This window comes from Notothenia rossii (assembly GCF_949606895.1).
Source record: "Notothenia rossii genome assembly, chromosome: 11".
Classification (NCBI taxonomy): Eukaryota; Metazoa; Chordata; class Actinopteri; order Perciformes; family Nototheniidae; genus Notothenia; species Notothenia rossii.
In genome coordinates, this window is record NC_136910.1 from 7,388,473 (window position 1) to 7,415,481 (window position 27,009).

The 27,009-nt window shown below is 38.9% G+C and overlaps 5 protein-coding genes across 5 annotated transcripts in view; 2 read left to right on the plus strand and 3 right to left on the minus strand.

The window, feature by feature from the left end:
* LOC307024566 (myoferlin-like) overlaps positions 1-6,468 on the plus strand; it is a 29,312-nt gene extending 22,844 nt beyond the window's left edge. Inside the window, exons 39-53 of the mRNA XM_079658819.1 lie at positions 1,686-1,784; positions 1,865-1,993; positions 2,298-2,453; positions 2,549-2,640; positions 2,731-2,901; positions 2,992-3,140; positions 3,422-3,561; positions 3,645-3,733; positions 3,824-3,919; positions 4,391-4,532; positions 4,624-4,723; positions 4,840-5,033; positions 5,309-5,418; positions 5,611-5,758; positions 5,847-6,468. Of these exons, the coding sequence (XP_079514945.1) occupies positions 1,686-1,784; positions 1,865-1,993; positions 2,298-2,453; positions 2,549-2,640; positions 2,731-2,901; positions 2,992-3,140; positions 3,422-3,561; positions 3,645-3,733; positions 3,824-3,919; positions 4,391-4,532; positions 4,624-4,723; positions 4,840-5,033; positions 5,309-5,418; positions 5,611-5,758; positions 5,847-5,885 (1,854 nt within the window). The 3' untranslated portion in view covers positions 5,886-6,468. The remainder of the gene's footprint in view (positions 1-1,685; positions 1,785-1,864; positions 1,994-2,297; positions 2,454-2,548; positions 2,641-2,730; positions 2,902-2,991; positions 3,141-3,421; positions 3,562-3,644; positions 3,734-3,823; positions 3,920-4,390; positions 4,533-4,623; positions 4,724-4,839; positions 5,034-5,308; positions 5,419-5,610; positions 5,759-5,846) is intronic.
* Positions 6,177-10,215, minus strand: aarsd1 (alanyl-tRNA synthetase domain containing 1). The gene is made up of 12 exons (XM_079658823.1): positions 10,061-10,215; positions 9,518-9,646; positions 9,204-9,363; positions 8,831-8,888; positions 8,590-8,746; positions 8,327-8,443; positions 8,117-8,247; positions 7,964-8,030; positions 7,755-7,846; positions 7,195-7,249; positions 7,021-7,115; positions 6,177-6,931 (listed from the first exon to the last, which is right to left on the minus strand). The coding sequence occupies exons 1-12, from the start codon at positions 10,097-10,099 to the stop codon at positions 6,805-6,807; spliced, it is 1,227 nt and encodes a 408-aa protein (XP_079514949.1). The 5' UTR covers positions 10,100-10,215; the 3' UTR covers positions 6,177-6,804.
* Positions 10,216-11,014: 799 nt separating this feature from the next.
* On the minus strand, positions 11,015-13,016 carry ptges3l (prostaglandin E synthase 3 like). The gene is made up of 7 exons (XM_079660857.1): positions 12,865-13,016; positions 12,641-12,754; positions 12,386-12,452; positions 12,189-12,287; positions 11,520-11,609; positions 11,334-11,393; positions 11,015-11,230 (listed from the first exon to the last, which is right to left on the minus strand). The coding sequence occupies exons 1-7, from the start codon at positions 12,897-12,899 to the stop codon at positions 11,222-11,224; spliced, it is 474 nt and encodes a 157-aa protein (XP_079516983.1). The 5' UTR covers positions 12,900-13,016; the 3' UTR covers positions 11,015-11,221.
* Positions 13,017-14,218: 1,202 nt separating this feature from the next.
* Positions 14,219-22,031, plus strand: kat7b (K(lysine) acetyltransferase 7b). Its single transcript, XM_079660679.1, has 14 exons — positions 14,219-14,453; positions 15,825-15,975; positions 16,067-16,315; positions 16,427-16,509; positions 16,838-16,921; positions 17,076-17,174; positions 17,310-17,420; positions 17,850-18,041; positions 18,336-18,425; positions 18,552-18,692; positions 18,784-18,877; positions 20,204-20,350; positions 20,512-20,618; positions 21,063-22,031. The coding sequence occupies exons 1-14, from the start codon at positions 14,436-14,438 to the stop codon at positions 21,162-21,164; spliced, it is 1,668 nt and encodes a 555-aa protein (XP_079516805.1). The 5' UTR covers positions 14,219-14,435; the 3' UTR covers positions 21,165-22,031.
* Positions 21,458-23,549, minus strand: LOC307025799 (uncharacterized protein). The gene is made up of 5 exons (XM_079660681.1): positions 23,223-23,549; positions 22,944-23,028; positions 22,214-22,243; positions 22,063-22,116; positions 21,458-21,898 (listed from the first exon to the last, which is right to left on the minus strand). The coding sequence occupies exons 1-5, from the start codon at positions 23,334-23,336 to the stop codon at positions 21,816-21,818; spliced, it is 366 nt and encodes a 121-aa protein (XP_079516807.1). The 5' UTR covers positions 23,337-23,549; the 3' UTR covers positions 21,458-21,815.
* Positions 23,550-27,009: the final 3,460 nt, after the last annotated feature.

Genomic DNA, 27,009 nt, shown 5'->3' on the forward strand with positions numbered 1-27,009 from the left:
TCTGCACGAAAAGTGGTTCATAACATCACAATTAATTAATCTAGTCTGAGAATTGTCACAAATGCTGGAATTGTAATTAATTTGTCACTAATTGAATGAGCACATTTAATAATTGTTTCACAGCAGGGGCGTAACATGTACTGTATGGGCCATGGAGCAAGTTAAGTTACCAGGCGTCGCATAGAAGTTACTAACGTTATTTAAGGTTAGAAGTACAGTTTCCAATGTTATACTTCAAGTAAACGTTTGACAATTTTGGGAAGTGTGCATATTTAATTTTCTGCGGAGAGTTAAATGGGAAAACAAATGTTGTCAATTTAGCAAAACATAATTTAAAACTTATGTCAAGATATGCCAATGGGCCAAACAAAACTTTTTCTCATAGACTTACGTCAGGAAAGAGACGTCTATTAATCAGCAGATTCACTCAATAGCCCTTATTTAAATCATTATGTTAAAAAAAATTGTACATTTGTAACTCAGATCACCATGGATGTAGAAAATCTACTTTACGGTTAATGTTTTAATGAGTGAGCTTAATGAGTGAGCTTTACAGAAACAAGCTATCTGTTTTCAGTCTGTAAGCTAAGTGTATCTAACTAAGCTACCTGTTTCCAGTCTTTCACTAAGCGAAGTAGCTAGCTGTTTCCAGTCTTTCACTAAGCGAAGTAGCTAGCTGTTTCCAGTCTTTCACTAAGCGAAGTAGCTAGCTGTTTCCAGTCTTTCACTAAGCGAAGTAGATAGCTGTTTCCAGTCTTTCACTAAGCGAAGTAGATAGCTGTTTCCAGTCTTTCACTAAGCGAAGTAGCTAGCTGTTTCCAGTCTTTCACTAAGCGAAGTAGATAGCTGTTTCCAGTCTTTCACTAAGCGAAGTAGATAGCTGTTTCCAGTCTTTCACTAAGCGACGTAGATAGCTGTTTCCAGTCTTTCACTAAGCGAAGTAGCTAGCTGTTTCCAGTCTTTCACTAAGCGAAGTAGCTAGCTGTTTCCAGTCTTTCACTAAGCGACGTAGCTACCTGTTTCCAGTCTTTCACTAAGCAAAGTAGCTAGCTGTTTCCAGTCTTTCACTAAGCAAAGTAGCTAGCTGTTTCCAGTCTTTAAGCTAACTAGTTGTCACTATTTCTGCTAAATTAAGCTAAGTAGCTAGCTGTTTTTAGTCTATGCTAAACTAGGCTAACTATCTGCTGGCAGTAGCTTCCTTTTTAGCATACGAGTAGGCGAGTGATATCAATCTTCACATCTAACTCCTGGAGGGAAAAAAAGCAAATAAGCAAATCAATATATATTACTACCAATGCCCTCCATGGTGCCTCTTTGCCAGAAAAGAGACTATGGCCATATTGCAGTTGCACTTTACTGCCCTTTGTTACGTCCTTGTTTTGAGATTTTCTTTCTTTGGGGATCTCCTTATCAACCTTTCCTTCACTGTTTTTCTGTCTTGTCAATAATTGTAGCCTACTGTATGTGATGTTTGTATTTGTATTTGTATTTGTCATTTATGTTATGTTGTATCTGGTTGTTTTTTGTGACTTGTCCTCTGTTTTGTGTCACCTCGCGTCCTCTTTCTCCACAGCTTGTAGAGAAGGTGAGAGTAAAAAAAAGAATATACCTGAGATTTTAAATCCTTATACCACATGCATACAACTATATTCATCAAATGTAATATTGTGAATTTCAATATTTAGGAAAAAGAGACAGTTGATTGGTGGAGCAAATTATACGCTTCAACTGGAGATCAGCAGAAATGTGGCCCGTACCTCAAAAAAGGATACGACATGCTCAAAGTAAGTCTGCTTATTTTCTTCTTCCCACACCATCTACTTTAAATGTTGAAAATGACTTCAATGTGTCTGTGTTTCCTCAGGTGTTTGACTGCGAGCTGGAGGACGTCCCAGAGTTCAAAGGGCTGACTGACTTCTGCTGCACCTTCAAACTGCTGCGGGGCAAAAATGAAAATGGGGATGATGACCCCAGTGTGGTTGGAGAGTTTAAGGTATTTTGACAGATTTCAGAACACTAACACTTCATAACATCTATCAAATATTTAGCAAAACATTGTTTAATTTATTTCCTGTTGGACAGAAAAAAGAATATATAACTTGTGAATGGAGTTGAATCTCCTCCGCTCTGGACCAAACCCAGTTCCTGAAGACGTAGTTCGATTGATTTTAAATGGGCTTGTATGAGGTGCTTGTCCATAGTTGGTGTTTAAGCCACCAACAAAAAGTCCTCATAAAACTTCCCTTCGAACATCAAATCCATCCCTTTTTTAAGTGTGTGTGTTCTTGTACCTCCAGGGTTCATTCAAGGTGTACCCTCTGTCAGATGACCCTGGTGTTTCCCCCCCGCCCCGTCAGTTCAGAGAGTTGCCAGAGAGCGGACCTCAGGAGTGTCTGGTCCGGATTTACGTGATCCAGGCCATCGACCTGCAGCCCAAAGACAATAATGGCAGGGTGAGAAAAAATCCTAAATACCAGGAATAAAGGAAGCATATTTTGTGGCCCAATTTGAAACCTCTGCTTGAACTTGTGTCCTGTGTCCTGCTCAGTGTGATCCGTACATAAAGATTTCTCTGGGAAAGGACACCATTGACGACAGAGACCATTACTTACCCAACACCACCACCCCTGTGTTCGGAAGGTAAATTGACAGATTTAAACAAAGACTACAGATCATTTTCTTTTTTTAAAGAGTAAACCCTCTCAAACAATCCCTTTTTGTTTTGTTCAGGATGTTTGAGACGACGTGTTTCCTGCCCCAGGATAAAGACCTGAAAATTTCCGTCTATGACTACGATATGCTGACCCGTGACGAGAAGGTCGGCGAGACCGTGATTGACCTGGAGAACCGTTTCCTGTCCCGATATAACTCCTATTGCGGCCTGCCACAAACATACTGCATGTAAGGAAACGCCTCACAGGGGGACATTTTAGAAAAATAACCTAAAAACCCTACAATTGGATCCTGACTTTATATCTGTTTGCGTCTCAGTTCTGGTATCAACAAGTGGCGGGACCAGATGAAGCCGTCTCTGATTCTGGAGAACCTGGCTCGGATGAAGGGCCTGTCCAAACCCAGGACCGAAGACAACGGCACATCGCTCGCCTTCAATGGAAAAGAATACACGCTGGCTGAGTTTGGTAATGTCAATGGTCTTAAATATAATAATAGTTCAAACTATTGCCAACATAACTCATATTGGTGATGACGATTTTGTTTCCAATGTCCCTCAAATTGTATTTTTTGTTATGTTATCAATCAATTATTAATAAAAAATAATTCTGGCACATTTATTAGTTTATCCATTTAACATGTTTTTTTTGTTGTGGGTTGCTTGACTGAATCTGTTTCCTTTTTCCTGCATCTAATTTGACTAAGTATAATAAAGCATAAAGCTGTAATATTTATTTCTCACATCCAGAGAACACCAAGGAGATCCACGAGCACTTGGGTCCCCCCCGAGAGCGCCTCTGTCTGCACGTGCTCCGAAAACAGGGACTGGTCCCCGAACACGTGGAGACCCGGACCCTCTACAGCACCTTCCAGCCCAACATCTCCCAGGTCAGAGGTCACAGCTAAAAACCTACATGTGCACATTCACCCTGATGCAGCTATTTTGTAAAACTGTTAATGTGTTCATTCAGGGAAAGCTCCAGATGTGGGTGGATGTTTTCCCGAAAAGCATCGGACCCCCTGGACCTCCCTTTGACGTCACGCCGCGAAAGCCTAAGAAGTGAGGACTTTTTAACCTCTTTGGTGCTTCATCACTGGTCCCATTGAAATACCACTGAGTTATTTATACTTACTGTGTTTGTATGTTCAGGTATTTCCTGCGTGCGGTCGTCTGGAACACCACAGACGTGACTTTAGACGAGGCCAGCATCACAGGAGAGCACATGAGTGACATCTATGTCAAAGGGTAGGACTGATAAATCATTCAAATAAACTTTATGGTAGGAACATTTTTTTTATATAAATTAAATATGACTTTGTTGAGTGCATTGGTGACAACTAGTTAAAGTGTTCCAATGCTGCTTTCATGCCTTCATTATTTTCACTATTTTTTAATGTTTTTTATTTTGTTGCATTATGAGTTTCCAACACTATTACAGAAAAAACACTTGATATAAAAAAATCATATACTGTAACTGTACATATAATTATTGAAAGAATAATAACAAAACACTCTATCAGAAAGAAATCCACCAAACAGGGTCGGTTACATTACAAAAAAAAAACTATACAATACTGGATTATTCAGAACCTGCTTCTGTGCTAAAACAGATTTTTATAGATTTTATTTTTAATTCTTTGAAAGCAAAGCCGTAAAGGAAGAATTACCAGGGATCTGCTGAACAGTAAATGTTCACTCAGTTTGTTTCCTCTGCAGCTGGATGGCGGGCATGGAGGACGAGAAGCAGAAGACGGACGTCCACTACCGATCTCTGGACGGAGATGGAAACTTCAACTGGAGGTTCATTTTTGAGTTTGAGTATCTGCCGGCCGAACAACTCTGCCTCGTGTCCAAGAAGGTGAGGCTGATCTGGACTGACGATCGATTGACCTAGACTTATAAAAAAAAAGTGCAATTTTAGTAAAAATATATTTTTCATTATTCACCAGGAGCGCTTCTGGAGTCTTGACAAAACGGAGTTCAGGATTCCCCCCAAGCTCATCGTTCAGATATGGGATAACGACAAATTCTCATTGGACGATTACCTGGGTGAGACACATTTTGAAGTTAAACAAAGAGAACTTTAGGTGTTTCGAGTCTTCCATTTACCTACAGACCACCTTTACAAAACCTGACCATCATAGTGTAACACTCTGTGATCCCAGGCACGCTGGAGGTGGATCTGCGTAACCTGGTGCCTCCTGCGAAGACTCCAAATAAATGCTCTCTGAAGATGATGGAGGACCTGCAAATGGGATCTCCAGTCAAGAAGGAGAACGAGAAGTGTCTGTTCTCCCAGCAGTCCGTCAGAGGCTGGTGGCCCTGCTCCATCGAACAGGACGGAGAGAAGGTCCTGGGTGTAAGTGGGAATTCAAAAGTACACCTGGATGTATTCATTTTTTGGAGGGAATGACAGGTGTCGGATGGGCAGCAAATGTGGCACAAGATAAAAACCTCTTGTAGGCAATTCTCATCAAGGACACTGTTGGCTTGCATGCTTAAGTTTTAGCCCCAAATGTTGCGCAACTCCTAAATCAAAAGTTTATATGTTGCCTTTAGAAGCTCGATGAATAGATTTGAACATTCAGAAAGTGCCGGAGATCGTCATTGTCATGATGTCGGCTGTGCTTACAGGGCAAAGTGGAGATGACTCTGGAGATCGTAGGTGAAGCAGAAATAGATGAAAAACCTGCAGGAAAAGGCCGGGACGAACCCAACATGAACCCAAAACTGGACCCTCCCAAGTAAGACCCCACCCTGTGAAACAAACCCTTTTTTTACACTCGGCAGATTAAATCTAAATTAACTCGTCTCATAATTTTTTTTTTAGGTCAAACAAACGTATTCATTCTCCACTTAATTACCCTTTTTTTTTATCTTGCTTTCCTTTACCTCCTCTTGTTGTTGGACTAATAATGATTATTTGATCTCATCAGACGCCCAGAAACGTCCTTCTTTTGGTTCACAAACCCATGTAAGACCATGAAGTTCATCGTGTGGCGAAGGTTCAGGTGCCTCTTCATCGGACTCATCATCCTCATCTTAGTCCTGCTCTTCCTCGGCATCCTGTTGTACTCCTTACCGGTAAGAATCCACGAGAGCATAAGGAGGGTCTTTAATGATTTATTCTTGAGAGAAGCTGTGATTTTTAAATTATTTTCAATTTTTCCAGAACTACATCGCAATGAAGTTGGTGAAACCTTCGCAATAACCCGACAAAGGAGGCGGAGAACTGGAAAACTGTCTAAGGACGATCACGTTGCGGCCAAACCACTGTCAATATCTTTTTATTGCCTATAGTATTTTATAAAGGTCTAAATGGGGAAGGGGTGCTTGCACATTTGCACTGTTATCTTATCATGAACACTTAATGAACACTTTCAATGACTACACCGCTACACTGTGACGGACGTGAGCAATAACTAATGTTTCCAAACACACCGGGAAAACAGAAGCCCCTGTATCAGTTAATGCAATACAACCGTCCTAATTTAACTTTAAAAATGTGTAAAAGGTTCACTTATAGGATTTTAGATTGTGTTGTACGGTGTCACTACTCGTATGTTAATGGGGTGATCAAATAATAAATGAATATATAATAACTGTTAAAGGTAGGAGTTATTAGGACTGTTGTTTTTATTGCATTACTCTATACAAGGGTTTCTATTTTCTGCCTACTTAAATGCCAAAAACAATGTAAGACCTAAGTTACCAACAGCATAAAAGTGTCTGTATTTTGTACATTACATTCTCACTGGTCTTTTAAATTAAAGTTATTAAAAATGTCGTTCAAACAGTGTTGCTTTTTGTTGTATCAGTCGGTAGAAATTTATTTTTAATGTTGCAAGCGGCTGTAAACACCACTAGCAAGCAGGGTTTCAGGAATAAGACTCAACACAAAATCATATCAGATAAGGTTTAACGAAGAGTTTCAAACAGTTAAAACTATAAATGGCATTTAACATTCAAATATGTACAGCACATGTTGTACAGAGGTCCATGAAATACACATTTTCAAGGAAATTATCCAATTTAGTGTTCACCACAAATCAGGTAAGCGATCGTTTTAATGGCTTCTAAAAGTCGTATTCATAAAAAAATATGTATTTGTTATCAAATCATTGCTGGGTTTATTCTTCCCGTTTGCATTGCTGCTCCAGTAAAGCTTCCACCTCCCCTCTGCGTGCCAGGCTGTTAGCTTTTCCTTGGAAACGTCCATTTTTTCCTGCCCCCTTCCCTTGGAGCATCTCCAGCACCCTGGAGAGCACAAGAAATTAATATCTCACCCGCAAACAACTTTTTTTTTTTTTAAAGCAACGGCTACATAATGTGGTGTCGTCTCTTACCGCGGGCCCATCTCGGCCACTCGCTCACTGGGTCCAGCCAGTAGGAACAGACCCGGGCCCTTCTCCTCTCCAACAGTCAGGAAAACCAAAGTTCCCTAAAAGCAGACAAAATCAGGCTTAAGAAAAAAGACAGCTAAAATGTTGAAGTGAACAGGTAGAGGATTAGAAACTTACCTCGGTGGTTAGTTCATTGGCAATGATGTTCATGAATTCATTGTCACCCTCTTTTCTGTTGGAAGAAAGAGAAGTGTTTTTTGTACTTTAAATGCTGACCTAGAAACAAGCTTCCCCTGAGAGGCAAGTAAGACAAAAAAGGTTATCCATTTTCCAAAATCTTAACTTGTTTGTGGGCGACAAGAATAGACTCTCTTTTAAACATTTTTATCTCTAACATTTCTGGCAGTTGGACATTTCTTTGTCAGCATTATTTTAGGTGTTTTCCTTTTAGTTATCTTGAATTTGGCAATTTATCTACTGTCCTGTCTTTCTTTTGGCTAGAAATGTGTTTTAATGGCTGCTAATCTGCTACTTTTATTCCTAGTCAGCACACGGGGTACTAGTGCATTTCAGCCTCTTGTGGCCAAAATAAGTATTACAGAAACCACTTAATAAAGGACGGCTGAAAACATGCCAAAACATTTAAGCTTTTAAAGATCTGACTTGGTTGATCATTACATTTTCCCCTGACTTCCGTTAACCAGCCCTTCAACTTGAACACGTGTCTTGTCTCTTACTTGTGCAAGCTGAAGAAGTTCCCTCTCTGCGGGTCGTTCTTAAAGTTCTGAGTGATGACGACAGCCATGTCTCGAAGCAAGCTCAGGTTAGTCTGCACAAACAATTTGATTGACTGTTAGGGAGTCCATGTGCGATGTGTTGGAGTGAACATACTGTGTGTTACATACAGTACATACAGAGCTTGTCAAAATGGAAATGGGTCTCTTACTTTCAGTAGTAGCTTCACAGACTTCTGCAACTTGTCAACAGCCTCTACGTGCTCATCAGGTCCAGTCCTGTAGAACAAACACAATCCATTTTGTCACTTAGACTTTGTGAATAACTTTAACTCACATATAATATTTAGATAATTCCCACTTACTTCAGGAGAGACACCAACGATCGCTCTGTGCTGTAGCTTTTCTCAGCATACTTCAACACCCTGTTTCCTGTCAGGAAGATCAGGTTGCTTTTGTTTTTCTTTCCCTTCTCAGTTCCCAGTAGCTTTATGGCCTAAAATTGAGATTTAGAGAAATGTTAGGATTATGAATAAATCAGATTAGGAACATCTTGAGTGCATGTGGAGTTGAACCTGTAAGTGACTGAGGTTGGACACATGGGTTCCACAGCACATGTTAGCATCGACGCCCTCGATGTCAATGATCCGAATCGGCCCTGCGTGATCATCTGGAAGCCCCCGACTCCTCACCTAGTCAACACACACAACTTAAGTAACAAATTGTCCATGTTACATTTATTTCTTTAAATAGATGCTGTTGAAACCATATCTTAAACTCAAGTTAATCACACAGTTTAAAGACTGTATTTTAGCACCACGAATCTCAAGTGTTGCACCTTTTCCACAGCAGGATCATCTATAGAGAGCAGCTGAACAGTGACGGGGGTATGGACTCTGATCTTCTCGTTGACGGCCTCTTCCAGGGCCTGCAGCTGGGCAGGCTTCACCGAGGGAGTGTCCAGCTCTATGGTGCTTCTCTGACGCCCCAGTTCCCTGTAAAAAAACACAGAGAAAAAAAGAGGTAGAACTACAAGCTTTTAACGTTACAAAGAAGTAATCTGTGCAGAGGTTATGTACCAGGACGTGGTCTTGTATCCAAACATGTTTTCTGCCAAAGCTGTGATCACATGTTGACCTGAGAGTAAGGAAGAACACTAACTTAGAAAAGTGCAATAAAAATGTATAATCAGTAATGCATTTTTATTTCAACCTGGCAAAGGGATTAACTCCAGTCTTGTGCTAGACAAAGACATTCTTAGAAAACAAATGCTTACAATTACCAATCAATGAGTGGGTTTCATTTATGAGTTTATCCACAAAGAATTATACAAAAGCACTACTTTTAATAAAAATGTTAACACAGATGTGCTTCTGAATGTCTTGGAAATAAGTCATTCAGCGTGGGCAGCCTTTCGTTATTACCCACCATTATTACTTTGATGTTACTCACCTGAGTGTTGCTGCATGTGGTCAAACCTCCTCTCCCAGTCCACCTTCACCTGCACCTCCTGCCCCTCCTCCAGAGGAGAGCCCACAAAGTGCACGGCGTCGGCCCCCTGCCTCGTCACCCTCACCACCGGGACGTCTCCAATCAGACCGTGGTCATCTGGCTGAAGCAGGACAACACAAAGCATGGAAATGATCAAAAAGATATCATGTAAAATGGCTTTTTAGTGACTTTTATTGAACATTTATGATTTTGCAGTAAACACTGATGGAAGTACCTTGATGGAGACATTTAATTAGTATGATTTTATAGCTTACCTGTCCTCCTCCTTCAGGAAACAAGATGGTGTCTTGGAGTTTGATATTGAAGCCTTTAAGAGTTTCTTTCTTTCCATTCACTTCATGCTTGAGCTCAGCTGGGCAGCAAGACACCACAGAGGTAACAAACTAATAGGAAAGAAAAACGTATAGAATTCCATTTATTATTGTATAGTCTTTTTTATAAAACTAAATGGAGACTAAAAGCACCTGTGTGCATGTTAGGTATGAGACACTGGGTCATTTCTAAGGTAACTATGAATGAAATTTGAAAAGTCAATGCGTTTTGGTTAACAACATGACTGTAAGTGGCTAGCTAGAAATATACATAATGCAACTTTTCTTATAGGTTGTCACAGCATTATGTCAAATACCATACCTAATGTATAATTGTGTTGTGACAGTGCTAGCTCCTGCATCCACTGTAACGTTAGCTAGCCACCATATGCTAACCACTTCTGCAGAGCATGAATGTAAAAGGTGGTGTTTTGCAGGCTGTAAATGAGTTACACGCTGATAAATTGTATTTCAAAAGTGCCATACCTCTTTCATATAGCAGTCTCGTTGACATTGAAAAGCCATGCTGGAGTGTTTTTGAGGAAAAACTCCACCTGAAACACGAGTAAGTTCAGTCAGCTACAGCTGTCAGCTCAGTAGTCCTACGGGTAGCAGCGTAGTCCAAACTCCATAAACCGCCTTTTAATGGCTTCGACTTTTACCTTTTTTTTTAAATGACAATCTTTAATATATTCATCAAAATAGAGTAGACATTTTTTTTTAAATGTCGGGGTTGAAGACCTATTCATTTTCAGTACTCTCCCATTTTATTTCTAGGTGTTACCGGCAATGTGGCTACGTGTATTATAACAGCCTTATAATAAAAAGACAATATATAAATTATGTTTCATGTGCTAGAATATGTGCATCATTACCTTTCACAAACAGTTTTTTAGAAGACTGAGATATGATAATAAGCATTTCAAATATGTTTGTTGAAATGAAATGCAACTTTAACATAACAATATAAACATAAGAAGGCATCTGTGTCAATGTTGAGGGTTCATTTGCAGGCTTTAACAAGAATGAAGAAATAATAAATGAAGCTGCTTTACTGTCATATTCTGGCAAACACACATTTTTCTCCAGTATTATGGCAGTGGCTCAGTAGGGGCTTGGACTGTGAGCCGTAGGGTCGACGGTTCAAGTCCCCGGCCAGACCTAAATATGGAGTGTGGACTTCTATTTGGATAGGTCCCAGTTCACCTCCTGCCCTGCCGTGGTGCCCTTGAGCAAGGCACCGGACACCCCCCTTCCCCCCTCACTCCTGGTGCTAGGATGGGTTAAAAGCAGAGAACACATTTCACTGTGTGCTGTGTGCTCTGCATGTGTGACCATTAAAGAGGGTTTCATACCTCCCACTTCTAATTCTATCTACTATTAACTTTAAATAAAGGCTGTTACCCCATGCATCATATCATAAGGAATTTTCAAACCATGGTTGATTCACTTGTTTTTATTCAAATGAACAACATGTCAGCAAACAGTGGACAATAATATTCCATTAAATAATCCCATAGAAAACATCAATTACATAAAAACAGTATTTTTGGACCAGTATATCAAATCATCCACAAACTTCAGCAAATAGCACTGTCTTCAGTGTCCTATCAAGTTACCGTGGCCTTCAACACAGGTGACGTTTACTCAGTCAGACTGTAGAGGAAGAGAGAAGAAAGTCAACATTAAAATGATTTAAAAAAAGAGGAATGCATTCACATTTATTTGTAGGAAAACCTTCCTAAACTACTTCAATTACATCAAGATCGTCCATATCTGGTGCTTCTCCTTTATTCTTGGTAGACATGTCTTTGATCATCTGAAAAGAAAAAGAGAAAACTCAAATCCTCACACAGGTACCTAAGAAAACTCTGAGAAAGACAATATAGAAAAGTTCATTGAATCAGAATTGAGTTGATCTACTGGACAAATGTCATTTACTCACATCCGCGTAGATATCGAACTCTTCCTTTCCATCTTCTACTTCATTCTCCCAGTCCCTCCAGTTATCAAAGTCCACGGAAATCCAGCTGGGCTGCAAAAAAGATGGAGAAACAACACACTTTAAAATGTTGCAGCTAACGTAGCAGCAGCTTGTTTACAACCGTTTTTGGGGGGTGTCTGTAATTCATGCTGACTAACTCAGTATAGTGTAAATGTCTTAAGTCAAGGCAATGTTTCATGTGTGTCAAAAGTGTGTCGACCTCACGTTGTTTCACTTTATTCACTTGTTTTGTACATAGAACAGGAGAGGACTTTGATAATATAGCACAATCAGTGAAAATGTTCAAATAAAAGTCAAGTACAGTTTATAATGGGTATAAAAGAGGACAAAAGAAACACCAGACATTGTTTTGATCTTACTCTTAATTAAAAATCCCCTTTTTCCCAATTCATTATCCCCCTTTTCCATTTAGAGTCAAAGAATAAAAGTGGTGTTTCTCCATTGACTGATATAGTTGATCATCAATTATACACACACACACACACACACACACACACACACACACACACACACACACACACACACACACACACACACACACACACACACACACACACACACATACACACATACACACATACACACACACACACACACACACACACTTACCCTAGCCTCATCCTTCTGGAGATGAGGCCATGAATAATCAGGCTTCAGCTTCCTTAGCAAGACATGGATGCTGCGGTCATAGACTCTTTCTCTGGAGTCCTGTTAATGTGTCGGAAAGATAAAATGACAGCTATATTTAACATTGCACTGATTGTTCAACAGAGAACATAAATCATGGCGAAAAATGGATTGCTTACATTAATTTGAATGTTTTCATAGAAGGGCAGCACGTTGTAGAAGACATCATCTGTGTCGTTTTTGCAGCTGTTGTAAAGACAGGACAGGGGAACAGGTTAGTACAGAAACATCACAATTTACCACATGTTAAATTCACAACTGATCAGAATGTCATTCCCCTGTCTGAAAGAAACATGTTCACAAGAGAGAGACAGAAAGAGACCAATTCATATAACTAACAGAGAAACAATACACCTACATTTTTTCAAACTTACTATAAAGTCATTTTGTCTGGCTGGATATCCACCTGGACATCTTTGGGTTTATGAACAATGAAGGTGACGGTGACGTATTTCTTTCTGTCATACCAAACCGCACGTGCTGGCTGGCTGTAAAGAACAAAGACAAACTTTTATAGTTGTGACTCAAAAGAACAAAAATATTATAAGTAAAGGAAGCATTTGTTGGTCACGACTCAAAGAGAGACGACAGCACTTACCTCTCCTCTGGTCTCACAATTTTAATCTTGTTCATTGTTATTCTTGCGTAGTATTAAAACAGAAACTCCTTTTTTGTATTGCTTTGACTGCCTGAAAGTAAAAAGCATGTGGCTGGTTTGTCCTGTGTGCTCTGATGCAGTGGCCAGGCCCTGTAGCCTATATCTAAATATAGAGCAGTGAGTATCAGCTGCTGGGGGAGATGCCAGACCCTTCCCCTGCCCTTATTGGTCCGTGGAACTTTCCGGAAAACAGATGCCTTTTCTTGGTTCTCCAATTCTTCTGCCCCCCATCAACAACTGGGGGCTGGGAGGGTGAGGTGGGGGCAGGGAGACACAAAACAGAGACAACAAATGGAGCACCTGAAAAACTAAACAGCTTCTGTGATCATAGAAGTCAATACACACTAAAAAACTACTCAGACTATTCTTTTTATTTACTGCTATTATAATACAATAAAAAAAACGAAGTCACTGTGGAGTAAAAGTTTAAACAACTTTGGAGGAAGTTTTATTATCTTATAGATCGTAGTAGACAATGGACCACTTCTCATAAATAGTGTGGGCCGGATCAGAGCTACTTTGATGTGTTTCTTGCCATGATTTTGATATGGTGTTAGGATTTTCTTTAAAAAAGGCTAGTCAGATTTAGTGGTTTAGAGTCTTTAGTGATAGCTTATAAACTTAAAAGCCAGAAGCAAATGTGGTTATGTAGCTTGGTTGAAAGCATTAAGAAAAAATAACAAGAAATAAAATAAATTCGTCATCTTGATGTTTGGTGGCAGTTTTTAAATGGTATTATATTTGTAATATATAACTTTTTAAAGCTGCATTTATTTAAAAAAGGCCAAAACTAAAGCACAACAAGATACATGTCTCTATTATTTGTCAGATGTGCAAGTGTCTGGATGGACTCCATCTGTCTTTGAGCTTTGTGGTAATGATTGTGTTGTCAAATGAATGTTCTCAAGGTTAACATTTTGAAAAACATAAAATGTTTATTTTATTTATTTTTTATTTTAATTCCACGGGAGCATTGTCGGGAGGGGAGCCCCGCCCTTCAGAAACAGAGCTGAGGAGAGAACGTGTCTTTTTTTAATTTATTTTTTATATACCGGTATGCCAAATTGCAACTGAAGTAATCTATCTATGGTAACTTTTTGCATTGAAAATGTGCTTTTTTATTAAATAAAATAAACGCTTATGTTATTATCCAATTAATGTGCATGTTTCAGTGTCCACTGCATTGCTTTGCACGTTCTCTCCTCAGCTCTGTTTCTGAAGGGCGGGGCTCCCAGACATACACACACAAATGCACACATTCACAGCCTGCCATACACCATGGAAACTACCAGAACTTGTCGCCCCCTGCCGGTTCGGCGGATCAACTTCAGCACCGGAAATGCAAGCCTCCGTTCTGTCTGTGGCGCGATACACCCAACGCTGTGTACATAAAAACTTCTGCCTGGAAACAAATCAATAAAGAGTTTCCTTTCATCTTCATATCTTAAGTTTGGGATATTTTGCCAATCGACACTACAAACTCACGGGAAATATTGCTCATCAGGTGGAAAATGCCACGTAGACGACAGGTAAGAGGGATATTAGCATTATTAGCATTAGCTTAACTAGCTCTCATTATTCGACCATTTAAAATGCCAAAACAGCAAACGTTAGGTACACATTCAGTTCATCAAAAAGATTTTAACCAACATGTTGATTTCCAACTGTATTTTTTGTCGTATTTGTCTTTTGTCAACATGTTCAGTTTACTTCAAAGGAAGATAAATGTAAAGAATATCCTACTTTTAAATATTGTTATCTCTAATTTGGCCCTTCATAGTGTTTATTTGTCAGACAGATTTGTATCTTTCACGGTCATCTTGTATATATTTTTACCTTTATACTTCTGTTTCGTTTTCCATTTTGAGATGTTTATATTTTTGCTTCAGTCCGGATGCTCCACCATATTCCAATCAATTATTCCCCCATTTTAAATGCCAAATCAACATACGTTTTGTTCACATTAAGTTAGTCAAACAGCTTTTACCAAACTCATTGCATTTCAACTCTATTAGTTGTCATGTTTTGCTTTTGTCAACATGTTTAGTTAACTTTAAAGGAAGATAACTGAAGGTACACTGTGATGAACGGCAACAAACAGCTAAACCGTGGCTAAAACTTTACTTTGGGTATTTTCTTAATAAAACAACGCTTTATTTTGGTTAGATCACGGCCGAATTTACCATAAGACAACACTAACTCGTATTATATAAATAATATGTATATAGTCAGAGAAAGGGAAGCTCTAGTAAGCACTACATCCTAAAAATGCACGATTTGCTCAAGCAGTTTGTTGCCACAGTCTATTAGCCGTTGGAGAGATCTAAGCTAACATGACACGTAAAGCTAACAACAATGCTAGGTTTCTGGAGTGCTAACCAGGCTATGTTGTGTCGTGTAGCCACTACTATTGCCAGCAAATTGTACATTATTTGACTAGTTGTAATAAGAAAACGTGTCAAATGCTATTTGTAGTAGAATATAATAATTAGTCGGCCGCAAACGTTAGTAACAGCTGTTTAGCCTAAAACAAGCCCAGCTAGCAGCGAGCTAGCACCTGTTTGTGGGCCCCTTTTTAAAAGAAAGACAATATTTACACAAAATATAATCATTTGAGAGAGTGAGTTCAGTTAACTATGACATCTACGTTATTCAAAGTGGATGCTGTGCTGATTTATAAAGAGGTGGTGTGGAGCAGAAATGTAAAACATGTTTGCTGGATTTAACAAACTGGATTCTTACAAAAATGGATCAAACCGTTAACAGCAATTTCTACACATGGATCCAGTTTTCCTATATTTTAAAAATAATATTTTGTATTAAGAAACAAAAAATGTTTTGTCCATGATGTTATACCATGTAAAGGATGCTTCTCATTTGACCCCCCCTCCCCCTGATAGAGACATATGGTTGGAAGTGGGTCAGATGGAACTGAAGACTCTGACTCCTCCGCTGAAAGAGAACAGACCAATAGTTCAGAAAGCGACGGAAACCTTTCCAAGAGACAGCGCCTCACCAGAGCCTCTACTCGCCTTAGCCAAAGCTCTCAAGGTTGGCCAACATCCTTTTAAAATACAATTGAAACAGTGTACTTCATCATAGCTGTTTTCTTTACGTCTTGTTTTCACTCCTTTTGCTTTAGACACTCCAGACTTGAAGCGAGCTGCGGACCATGATGAATCCCCACCGTTGACGCCCACAGGAAATGCCCCCTCTTCTGAATCGGAGCTGGACATCTCCAGCCCCAACGCCTCACATGATGAGAGCCAGGCCAAAGATCAGGCCAGCCGAGACTCGGATAAAGACCTCTCCCATCGACCCAAGCGCCGCCGCTGTCACGAGACATACAACTTCAACATGAAATGCCCCACGCCAGGATGCAATTCACTCGGTAAAATCCCTGCCCTTTTAAAAAGTGTAAACAAGGTTATTCCGGGACATCATGTACTATCATAATGCCATTTTATTAATTGATTGAATTTCCTTTTCTCAATGTATCCAGGTCACCTCACAGGGAAACATGAGCGTCATTTTGCTGTGTCAGGTTGTCCTCTTTACCACAATCTCTCTGCTGATGAATGCAAGGTGAGATGATGATATGTTATTGCAGTTTCTTGTTTACTATCATAAGCTAAGATAAAGTTGGCCAACACTTGACTTGTTATAATGTGTATGTTGTATTTCTGTTAGCTACGGTTTCCTTGGCTGGCCAATTTTTTCTTTTTTCTTTTTTTTTTTACTTTATAAAAAAACAGCATTGTAGTACTGTGTTTTACATTAGATTTTTATGGTAGTTAGTTTTATGTTTAATAACAAACAGTTAACAGAGCATTAACTTCCAATACATTGATAAGGCTTAGCAAAACACAAGAAGCTATTTCACACAAGAGATTAATCTTACTCTTCATTACAGGTGAAAGCTATCAGCCGCGAGAAACAAGAGGATGAGCTGAAGGGGCAGGAAGAAAACAACTCCCGCCATGCTACTCGCCACCAGGTAGCCTCTTTTTGCTAGCATTAGCATTAATCACGTTTTCTCCTTCATGAAGCTTATGAATGTTCTTTTTGATTGTGTGCAGAGATAACACATTGAGTTGTTATTGTGCACATGTTGTATTGCCATGAAAGGTAATGTATTTCTATCTTTTCAGACACCAACATCCAAACAGAGCAAATACAAGGAGCAGGTGGCTGAGATGAGGAAGGGCCGAAACTCTGGCCTTCAGAAAGAGCAGAAAGAAAAACACATGGTACGTCGCTGGCTCTCAAACATGCCGCTTCTCACTTTGACTCTCACTCCATGTGGCTCTTTCACACCTGCTGGGCGATTTATGTGTTTGATGTATATCATTTGATCTTTATTCATTTGAATGTCTGGTCCACAGGAGCACCGGCAGACACACAGCAACACCAGAGAGCCTCTGCTGGAGAACATCACCAGTGAATATGACCTGGAGCTCTTCAGAAAAGCCCAGGCCCGCGCATCTGAAGATCTGGTAAGGGGCTGTTTTATATTACCATTATTATATATTAAATAACTGTAATCAGGTTTCGTGCTCGGTATGGGAAACTAGGGAATCTGATTTTTAGTTATTCTCAGGTCTGGATAAGCATGGGAAAACATTTGGTTTTCCAGACTGCTGTAGGTAAATGCAATTGTTCAGAGGCCTGGGTTTACAATTCCACAAATGAAGCCTGGTTCGTGAAGGATTTCAAATGGGGAAAAGAAAGCTTATCACAAACCATATGCAAAATAACTCTAGTCTTGTAACAGTATCCCCTGAACTTAGATTCACATATATGGTCTTTTTTTTTTTTTTTTAAAGAAGTCTGTAAATGTGTGACATTTTGAAATGGAAACTCTGTGTGTATCACAACTGTTGATGCTAAGATCAGCAGTAACACCTTCTCCGTCCCTCCTGCAGGAGAAGCTGCGTATCCAGGGTCAGATCACAGAGGGCAGCAACATGATAAAGACCATCCTGTTCGGCCGCTACGAGCTGGACACCTGGTACCACTCCCCGTATCCCGAGGAGTACGCACGCCTCGGCCGCCTCTACGTGTGCGAATTCTGCCTCAAGTACATGAAGAGCCAGACCATTCTCAGGAGACACATGGTGAGGGTCAATGAATGTTTCACTGCCATGGTGATTTCCACTGGATGTTTGATTCTGTTGTGTCTTTAGGACATATGTCATATGTCTTAATAAATGACCGACTCATTTATAGTTCATATTAATACAAGTAAAAAAGGCTTGAAATTGATTGGTTCATCTATCATTTTGAATTTGTATTTAATGTATAAAAACATCATTCTTTATTAACACTGGATTATGTATTTTTTTTATAATATCTGTGTTCTTAGTCTTAGGAAATGATACTAATGTGTGTTTTATTATTTGTCCGTTCAGGCCAAGTGTGTGTGGAAGCATCCTCCAGGAGACGAGGTCTACAGAAAAGGAGGAATATCTGTGTTTGAAGTCGATGGCAAAAAGAATAAGGTAGGACTTTAAAATGTTCATTCCCTCTGGTAGTATAGAAACTTGGAGACTGATTACACGCACCCCTGAAAAGCAAGCACTTCAGACGGAGTGATTGAATACTAATTAGTAGCTGTTTCCCCTCAGATCTACTGCCAGAACCTTTGTTTACTTGCCAAACTGTTCTTGGACCACAAAACGCTTTACTACGATGTGGAGCCGTTTCTCTTCTACGTCATGACCGAAGCCGACAACACCGGCTGCCATCTGGTGGGATACTTTTCCAAAGTAAGTGTGAAAATAAGATTTATTCTGTGTATACAAAATGTTTTATATATTGTTGTACACATTACCAACTGGAATGTTTTTGTATCACCAGGAGAAGAACTCATTCCTGAACTACAACGTCTCCTGTATCCTGACGATGCCGCAGTACATGAGGCAGGGCTTTGGAAAGATGCTCATCGACTTCAGTAAGCATCCACTGATTTCATTCAATTGCACCAAAACCAATTAAACAAAAAGATGAAGGCATTTGAAGGTCCCATGTCATGGCCATTTCTACTGATCATGATTCCATTGTTGAAGTCTACTAGAATAGATTTATATTGTTCAATTTTCCAAACTCACATTGGTTTCTCAAACAGCATCTCTGTTTGCGTTCTGGGGCAGCACAGACAGGTCTTCTCTGTGTTAGAGTTTTACTCGCTACAGGGTGTACTTTGAGGCTTTGTGACTCTGCAGACCGTTTACATGCAGAAAGAGCTTCATAACACACAAGTTGACGGGTAATAACCAGAAAAGCATGATATGGGAGCTTTAAAGGAAAAAAGTACATCCTCTTAAATTACTTTTTGCTTAATTAATAGAATGTAGAATATTTCTAATCTAGCCTTTGAGTAATATTCATCCAGGGCTGTGCGTAAACTTGTTTGAGACTGTTTTGTTGTGATTTTATGGGATTTATGTGTTTAAAAAGTTTTGTACGATGTTGACTAGGGATGTCCCGATCACCTTTTTTTGCTCCCAATCCGATTCCGATCATTTGATTTTGACAATTTGCCGATACCGATTTTTCCCGATCCGATCTTTATGCAATGCATTAAGAGAAAAAAAAGAAAAAAAGCATTCAAGTTTTCCCTTAAGGTTATTTTTTTATTTAAATTGGATATTCTATCCAACATGGATATAGCTTCTTTCTTTCACAGCAGCATTGGATCAGTTCAGTTGTGCAGCATTGGATCAAAACAAAAATAAAGCTTATCAGTACTCGTTAGCTTACTGCTACAATTAGACACTGGGCCCTGCCCACTCTGTTGCCAGATTTGAGAGAAATAAGCAACCAGGTCTCTGAAAACAAGCCCCAAAGAAGCAACACATACATGATGTTGTGTAATTTGAAACCAAAACTAAGGCCTAAGGATGACTTTAAGACTTGAACATGGTCATTTTTGTTTTGTAACATTGAATACAACATTAAAAAAAAAAAAAAAAAATCCCGATCCCCGATTTTTTTCCTCCCGATTCCGATCTTTTGAAAATCACGTGATCGGCTCCGATCCCCGATCACGTGATCGGATCGGGACATCTCTAATGTTGACATTCGAAATTTAAATCAACATTCTACGTTTTTTTCCTTCTTTTTCTCACTTGTTTATTTTGCTTAAAGCATAGTTGCAGATACATAAGTCTTCACTTGCATACAGCCTTATTATTATGGTCTGTTTTCAAACTGCTAGTCTTCTTTACATCAATGCAAACAGCTGCTCTTCCTGACTCTCCTCTCCTCCTTCTTTCAGGCTACCTGTTGTCTAAAGTGGAGGAGAGGGTGGGCTCACCCGAGAGACCCCTGTCTGACCTGGGCCTCATCAGTTACCGTAGTTACTGGAAGGAAGTGTTGCTCAGATACATGTACAACTTCCAGGGCAAAGAGATCTCCATCAAAGGTGAGTGAAAACACAGAAGTCAAACTATACCACTTTACTGCTGTAAGGATAATGAACTCACTGTTTGTAGGTTGTGAAAGATGTATAACCACAGGAAGAGATGGTATTTGTAAACAAAGTAGACACATGATTTTCACCTTTTGTAATATTTATTGATGCAGAGATCAGTCAGGAGACGGCAGTGAATCCGGTGGACATTGTGAGCACGCTGCAGTCTCTCCAGATGCTGAAGTATTGGAAGGGAAAGCACTTGGTGTTGAAGCGACAGGTAAGATGGCGGCCCGTTGACCCTTTATATTTCAGTTTATTATCTCTCGTTAAGGAGCCCTATAATGCTTTTTGGGGTTGTCCCTTTCCTGTAGGTTTTTGTGCATGTTAATGATCTGCAAAGGCTTAAATCCCCAAAAATAAATTCAAAATGTTAAAACCTATATCATGATGGGACAACTCTCATATCTGGCTGAAAAGTTCAATCTTAAAATCAACATTTTCTTCCAGTCAAACAAATATTTTAAAAGGAAAGACAGGAGTCTAACCTTTATCTGTTTTGGAAATATTCAGTAAATATTGTACCCTAAATTACATCACATTGCTATTAAAGTGATCACAAATATTTGATATCTAATGTTTTCCCCCCTATTCAATTCAGTTTCATTTCATTTGAATCCGTATATATTTGACAGCCCAGTTGTTCCTTTCCCCTCCCTCTCAGGACCTGATAGATGAGTGGAGAGCAAAGGAGATCAAGCGAGGCAACAGCAACAAAACCATCGACCCCAGCTCTCTGAAGTGGACCCCCCCCAAAGGGACATGAGCACTAAAGACCCTCAGGCTACAGAATGAACTCACCTCCAGCCTCACCAGCCACAAGTAGCCTCGACCTCCAAACTGTCAATAAAGACCATTGGTCATCCTTTCATGTTACTTTTTTTTATTTTTAACTTTTTAACTTTAGATTTGAAGCACCCTACGTTCCAAATTCAATCATCAACTAACTACAAAAGAGAATGTCCTTTCCTGTTTCTTTTTACAACTGCGTACATCTACTAAGCTTTGAATGTTAATGATAAATGAACCGGTGTGATGTGTTTTTGCTTTTCTCATGCAAAAAAAAAGTATTTACCAGCGTTTACAGGCTGTTATTTTTTTATTTAATTCAGGAAATGTGCATTTAAAGATGGTTTCTGTTTGGGATTAATACAATAAGTGTCGGCATGAATTGAAAACGTCAGCGGAGTGTGAGATGTATGGTGACTCTTCTTTGGTTGGCGTAACATTGTATAGATCATTATAACGTACACTTGTTTCTTTTTAAAGCTCCATCAATACAAGATGTGGACCCATTCGTCCGATGAACCTGCCAAATAATGGAAAACATGAATTATACATATTTTTAATTGGCTCAGAATAAAAAGAAAATGGCGCCACTGCAAGAATGCACATAGAAATCAAACACATCAGGTTTTTATACGATCATACCTTGCTTGCGTGGTTTCTCTGAGACATCGAAGGCTGTGGTTGTTGCAGGAAATATTCTTTTTGAAGACTCTGTAATAAAACATCTTCATTTCAGTGGGACAGTATTTGCCTTGTACTTTGAATCATAGCTGTTACATGTGTATTAGCAATTTGATATTTTTAATATCAATAAAGCTGCTTTGATATTTTGAAATGAGCTACACTTTGCTTTGTTGGGAGTTTTCTTTGCTCACCGCCACTGGAAACGCTTCTTCCCATCAGACCCACAAACGCCTCTCCTTTGTTTCCTGTCAGTGTGAGGAAGAGACTCACTTTACAATGACCCATTTCATGATAGAGATGCTGTCACAACAAACAACCTGAAAGTGAAATCAAGCTACTTACGTCGATTTACTTTAAACGGCTTCTTTGGATCTGAGGAATAGTTTAAAAAAAAAAAAAAAGGTTAACAATGTTTTTTATAATCATTTTTTCATATTTTAAAGCATACACGATGTACAGATAGTGTGCTCTAAATACCTCACCTTAATTTGTATTAATTAATTTGCATACTATATTGTATATAGAATACTATATTTATTTATCTTTTTTAGTAGTAGACTGTTCTATTATAGAGGACACTAACTTGCTTTGTATATTATTTATGTATATTTTATATTATGCATCCTTTAGATTCTCAATGCTGTTCAGATGTATATACTGTTAATATATATTTGTATTCTATTTATATCTTAATTTATTCTATGTATGCTTTTTTAACACGCTGCTGTGACAGAACAATTTCCTAATGTTGGATCATTAAATCAGTATATTACATTACATTTAGCTGACCCTTTTATCCAAAGCAACTTACAATAAGTGCATTCGACCAATAAGATACAAACTTGAAGAAAACAGAATCACATAAGTACATCAGGTTTCATAGAGCTAAAACATTTCAAGTGCTACTCAACTGGCTTTAGATAAGCCAGTCCTTTATTAGTACATTAAGTGCTTTGTTAGTAAGTGGAGTCGAAAGTATATCTTAATTCATCTAATTTCCACAGACATTCACTCTATACAGAAAATAAAATATGTAATATGTGTTTAAATAAGAGATGAGTAGAGAGGCCACCTGAGCGTTTCCCCATGAGTCCGTGGAAGCGCAGACCTTTGGATCTTTTCATCAGACTGATCAGACTTTCCTCCAGAGACTCATCCTACCAGAAACAATTATTATTGCAGAAAAAGAATTAAAGAGCGGACTGGATACATATTTTTGGTTTGTAAAAAATCCCTAAATTATCATTAACCACAGAGCATTTAATCAGACACTTAAAAAAACTCCAGCAATAAAAAATAATATTTTTTATAATCTCTATTTGCCCCAAAGAATGTAATAACGGACGCTCACCTGCCAGTCTGGAGATAATTCTCTCTCCTCTCCCTCACTAGAGGACAGCGCCTGATAGGTCTGCAGCAGAGCACAAAAAGTCACAACAAGCAGCCATAGCTTCCAGTTTTCCATTTCTCAGTCAGGAAGAAATGTTTTTGGTCCCGTAAATCTTCAATCAAAACAGCAGTTGTTCTTCTTTAGCTGAAAAGACAGATACAGTGTAATTCTGATCGCCCTATCTGTATTCAGGGTGCATTTATACCTCTACCCCATGCTGTTAGACCCCTCCCCTCCTACCATTTTGATGCACATTGCATGTAGACATTTCTGGGTTTGCTTGATTACATCATAATGTCTCTTTAGAATTCAAGTTTTGCAGCCATTTAACCTTCAATATCTGGTGAATAAAAATGTTTTTTCTCCGTTGTTTCACAGTTGGTATAAGATGTCTTCCAAAGATTTACAAGCTGTGTAAAATTATCAGAATACCCCACAATAATATTAAAGTTTTAATATTTGCTTTTGAGATTGTCATCTTTCATTTCCATTTTTATTGGACATCTGTTCTGCTGTTGGTCTATTTTTATCCTTATGATGTGCACATGCTTCTTTGATATCACTGATGAGGGCAGGACATGCAGCGCTTTGACCGACGCTCTGCAAATATCACGACCTGCTTTGAAGAGAGAGCTTTATTGGACTGCAAATTTAACTGGCAGCGAGTTCTGGAAGTATCCAATTGCACAACAACGCAGATGTGACCTCTGACCTGAGATATTTATTGAATTATAAAGATTTAGGATGGAAATGCTGAAGGTTGACGAATAGTATAAGGGCCATGCAACAAATACTTTGTTCCGTGTTTCAAGAATTAAAAAAAAGATTTTAAAAAAGTGTAACTGTCAGTAGGCATTGCATTAGTCAGAAAAGGGGACGTTTTAGATTGATTGAGAATTAAATTAAAATGTTTTGAAAAGTTTAAACACTTTTCAAGAATACATTTGAAATGTCGAGAATAAATATTGAACTTTTAAAGGGGCCTTATTATGTTAAATTTCAGGTTCATATCAGTATTTAGTGCCTCCACTGTGACATGTCTCCATGTTTTAATGTTCAAAAAGCTCTTTATTTTTCTCATATTCAAAGTTAAACAGTATTTTGATTTTATTCTTGGCGGTTCAACTTTAATTTTTGAAATGCTAAACTTAACAAATAAACATTCCTCCTCTTGTTTTTCTATCCTTTAGGCCTTATACTGTTCCATAGAAGAGTGATTGTAACACTAAAGGTCAGAAGTCAAGCAGAAGAAGATGGAACAAGGTCTCATTATGTAAAAATGGACGGTTGACCTTTCAAATGCAATGAAGTTAGTGTGAAATATCCTGCACATAATAATCTGATATAAATCAATACTTGTAGTTTTTAATCCTCATTCTATCAGTAGGTTCATTCATTTTCCATCTCCTGCGATGATTACGCTGTTACCAAACCTTGATCTTTACTAATTTAGCCATACAAATGCTTTTCGCCAATGAAAGGTGAGCTCTTTTTCCAACAGTGGCCATAGACATTTCTGGAGAGGCAATTACTTGACAATGTGCTGTAAGGACACCCACTTGAAACAAAGCTGACACACACAACAAATGCTTTGATCCACGCACAGGTGCTTCTAAGAGCAACAAAAAGCCCGGGACAATTAGCCCTGAAAGGCAATTACACCTGAAAAGCCCCTCGTGTTCACATGGTGTAACCCACAGCTAACATGGAGAGCTGAATCAAAGAAATCAGAGGCAGGGCATTTGCATTTGAAATGGTTGAGTCACAAAGAGCTCCTGTAATGACAGAACACCGTGTTTCCATCAGAGGCTGTTTTGCAGGACCGTTTGGGGTCTGCAATGCTCACTGAGTCTGAAACATTTCACCTTCAAATGTGTGACCCCTTTAGTGTTGTTTTTAAGACATTAAATAACATTTCTGCGGATGCAAAATAAGTTTAATTATGTCCAGGGGTCGTCTTTAGAAAGCTTCAAATAACCTTAACATGTATGTCAAATATGTTACCTTAATTGCTCTGGATCGCCTACTTGCAGTTGCATCCTGGGATATGTAATGTGCCGACCTTGTTTCTGTAAGGACTGAGTAGGGAGACCAGGGACAGTTGTAACAAGGGTCGGTTTTAACACCTTCAATATCTCCAATCACAAACAAGCTAGAGTGATGAAACTCACTCTGCACATGCGTAGTTAGATGGTAAGATCGCTGAGAAAAAAAGGAGCCACGTTTGAATTTCTCGCGTAAGATATCAGCAAAAGTGTGTTTCTGAGGTAAAATATTAACTACAATTATATGATGTATTTTTTGGATACTGTCTTAAGTTAAAATGTCTAGGAATCCAAACTAGTATTATTAGAATGGAATCACTGTTTTGTAAGCTAAAAAATGTAATATAACTAGCTAACTATGCTAGCAATCAGGCAGGTTCACAGGGGGTGAAAGCAAGACTGGTGGTCCTGGGACGGTTGTAACGGGACGGTTGTAACATGGCACATTTACAATGATGGCTCATTTGCTTGAATGATCAATTGTTCATTCAAGCATACACTTGTATTGTTGATTGGTGTGCATTGTCCCTGTACAAATAAACAGAATAAAATACTGTACAGTAGGCCTAAAGTGTGTGTGTGTGTGTGTGTGTGTTTACAGTATGCCAAATGTCAGAAAGAGGAAGACAGACAGGGGAGTGCCACTTGCTCTGCTGCAGAGGGCCTCAAATGTAGTTGAGAAGGGCAAATCATTCAGGGCAGTGGCAAAGTCCCTGGATATATGCCATGTAACCCTGTACCAGTTCCATACAAAGAGGCTGAGGTTGGAGAGTCAGGGATCACAAACACCCCAAGAAGGTGTTCTCAACAGAGCAGGAGATGCTTTTGAGAGACTATCTGATGGAGGTAGCTGATTTATATTATGGTCTCAGCTCAAAGGAGGTAGGTCTACATCATTAAGGTAGAAGCACCTCTCAGAGAACAGTTTAATCCTTCACAGAAGATGATGCTGTGTGTGTTATCTGTTATCCTGTTCATTGTTTGTTGGAGGATGTGTGAAACCCCATTCAAATCTTGTTGCCTTAGAATTTGACAGCTTTCTCTATTTGTTGTCATGTAGTGTGAAAAAAGGTAACCGTTATTAACATGTTACAACCGTGCCTGGCATGTGTTACAACTGTCCCTGTACACAAGGACAGTTGTAACAGTTGAGTTTTTAAAAAAAAATACATTTTCCAACCTGTACTTATTTCATAAAAACATCTTAAATACATTGTTTCAGTAGCTGACATATTGATCATGTATAATATAGCAAAATGGCTATCCTATTGTAAATGTTTTTTTACTTATTGGGGAAAAGCCCAAAAAGTGTTGCAACTGTCCCTGAGAGAGAATCACCTTAATGCATCTTGATAGCATTCACAGTTTATAAAAATGAACAGTGGTCTATTGGTAGCTACATATCCATAGAGACAACTTCATACGTTTTCTTATTCGTTTTTATTGAACAAAATAAATAAACAGCCAACATCTTATTCCCTGTTGAATTCTTAATTCAGTCAAAAGCAGCTTGTCTTCTGTGTGGGTTAGACTAGGATTTATTTTGATGTTGACTTAAATAACAACAATAACAATATAGGCCTGAATGGCTCAGCTGATCAAGTTTTTCTTTTCTATTGTCTTTTATGCATTTATATTCTTTTGTTTGAGTAGCTGATAGTACAAAGATACTAGTAAAATAATGAGGTGAGAGCAGGGGCGTT

Bases quoted from the DNA above. Each gene is read 5' to 3' on its own strand.
- aarsd1 (XM_079658823.1), bottom strand. From the start codon at position 10,099: ATGGCTTTTCAATGTCAACGAGACTGCTATATGAAAGAG. The intron at 9,647-10,060 runs GTATGGCACTTT...CTTTCCTATTAG, and splicing joins GAGACTGCTATATGAAAGAG to TTTGTTACCTCTGTGGTGTC. The intron at 7,250-7,754 runs GTAAGAGACAAG...TTCTTCCAACAG, and splicing joins AACTTCTTCAGCTTGCACAA to AAAAGAGGGTGACAATGAAT.
- ptges3l (XM_079660857.1), bottom strand. From the start codon at position 12,899: ATGAACAAGATTAAAATTGTGAGACCAGAGGAGAG. The intron at 12,755-12,864 runs GTAAGTGCTGTC...TGTTCTTTACAG, and splicing joins ATTGTGAGACCAGAGGAGAG to CCAGCCAGCACGTGCGGTTT. The intron at 11,394-11,519 runs GTGAGTAAATGA...TTTTCTTTTCAG, and splicing joins AGTTCGATATCTACGCGGAT to ATGATCAAAGACATGTCTAC.
- kat7b (XM_079660679.1), top strand. The intron at 15,976-16,066 runs GTTGGCCAACAT...CTTTTGCTTTAG, and splicing joins CCTTAGCCAAAGCTCTCAAG to ACACTCCAGACTTGAAGCGA. The intron at 16,510-16,837 runs GTGAGATGATGA...TCTTCATTACAG, and splicing joins TCTCTGCTGATGAATGCAAG to GTGAAAGCTATCAGCCGCGA.
- LOC307025799 (XM_079660681.1), bottom strand. From the start codon at position 23,336: ATGGAAAACTGGAAGCTATGGCTGCTTGTTGTGACTTTTTGTGCTCTG. The intron at 22,117-22,213 runs GTAAGTAGCTTG...TCACACTGACAG, and splicing joins GCCGTTTAAAGTAAATCGAC to GAAACAAAGGAGAGGCGTTT. The intron at 21,899-22,062 runs GTGAGCAAAGAA...GTTTTATTACAG, and splicing joins AAGAAGCGTTTCCAGTGGCG to AGTCTTCAAAAAGAATATTT.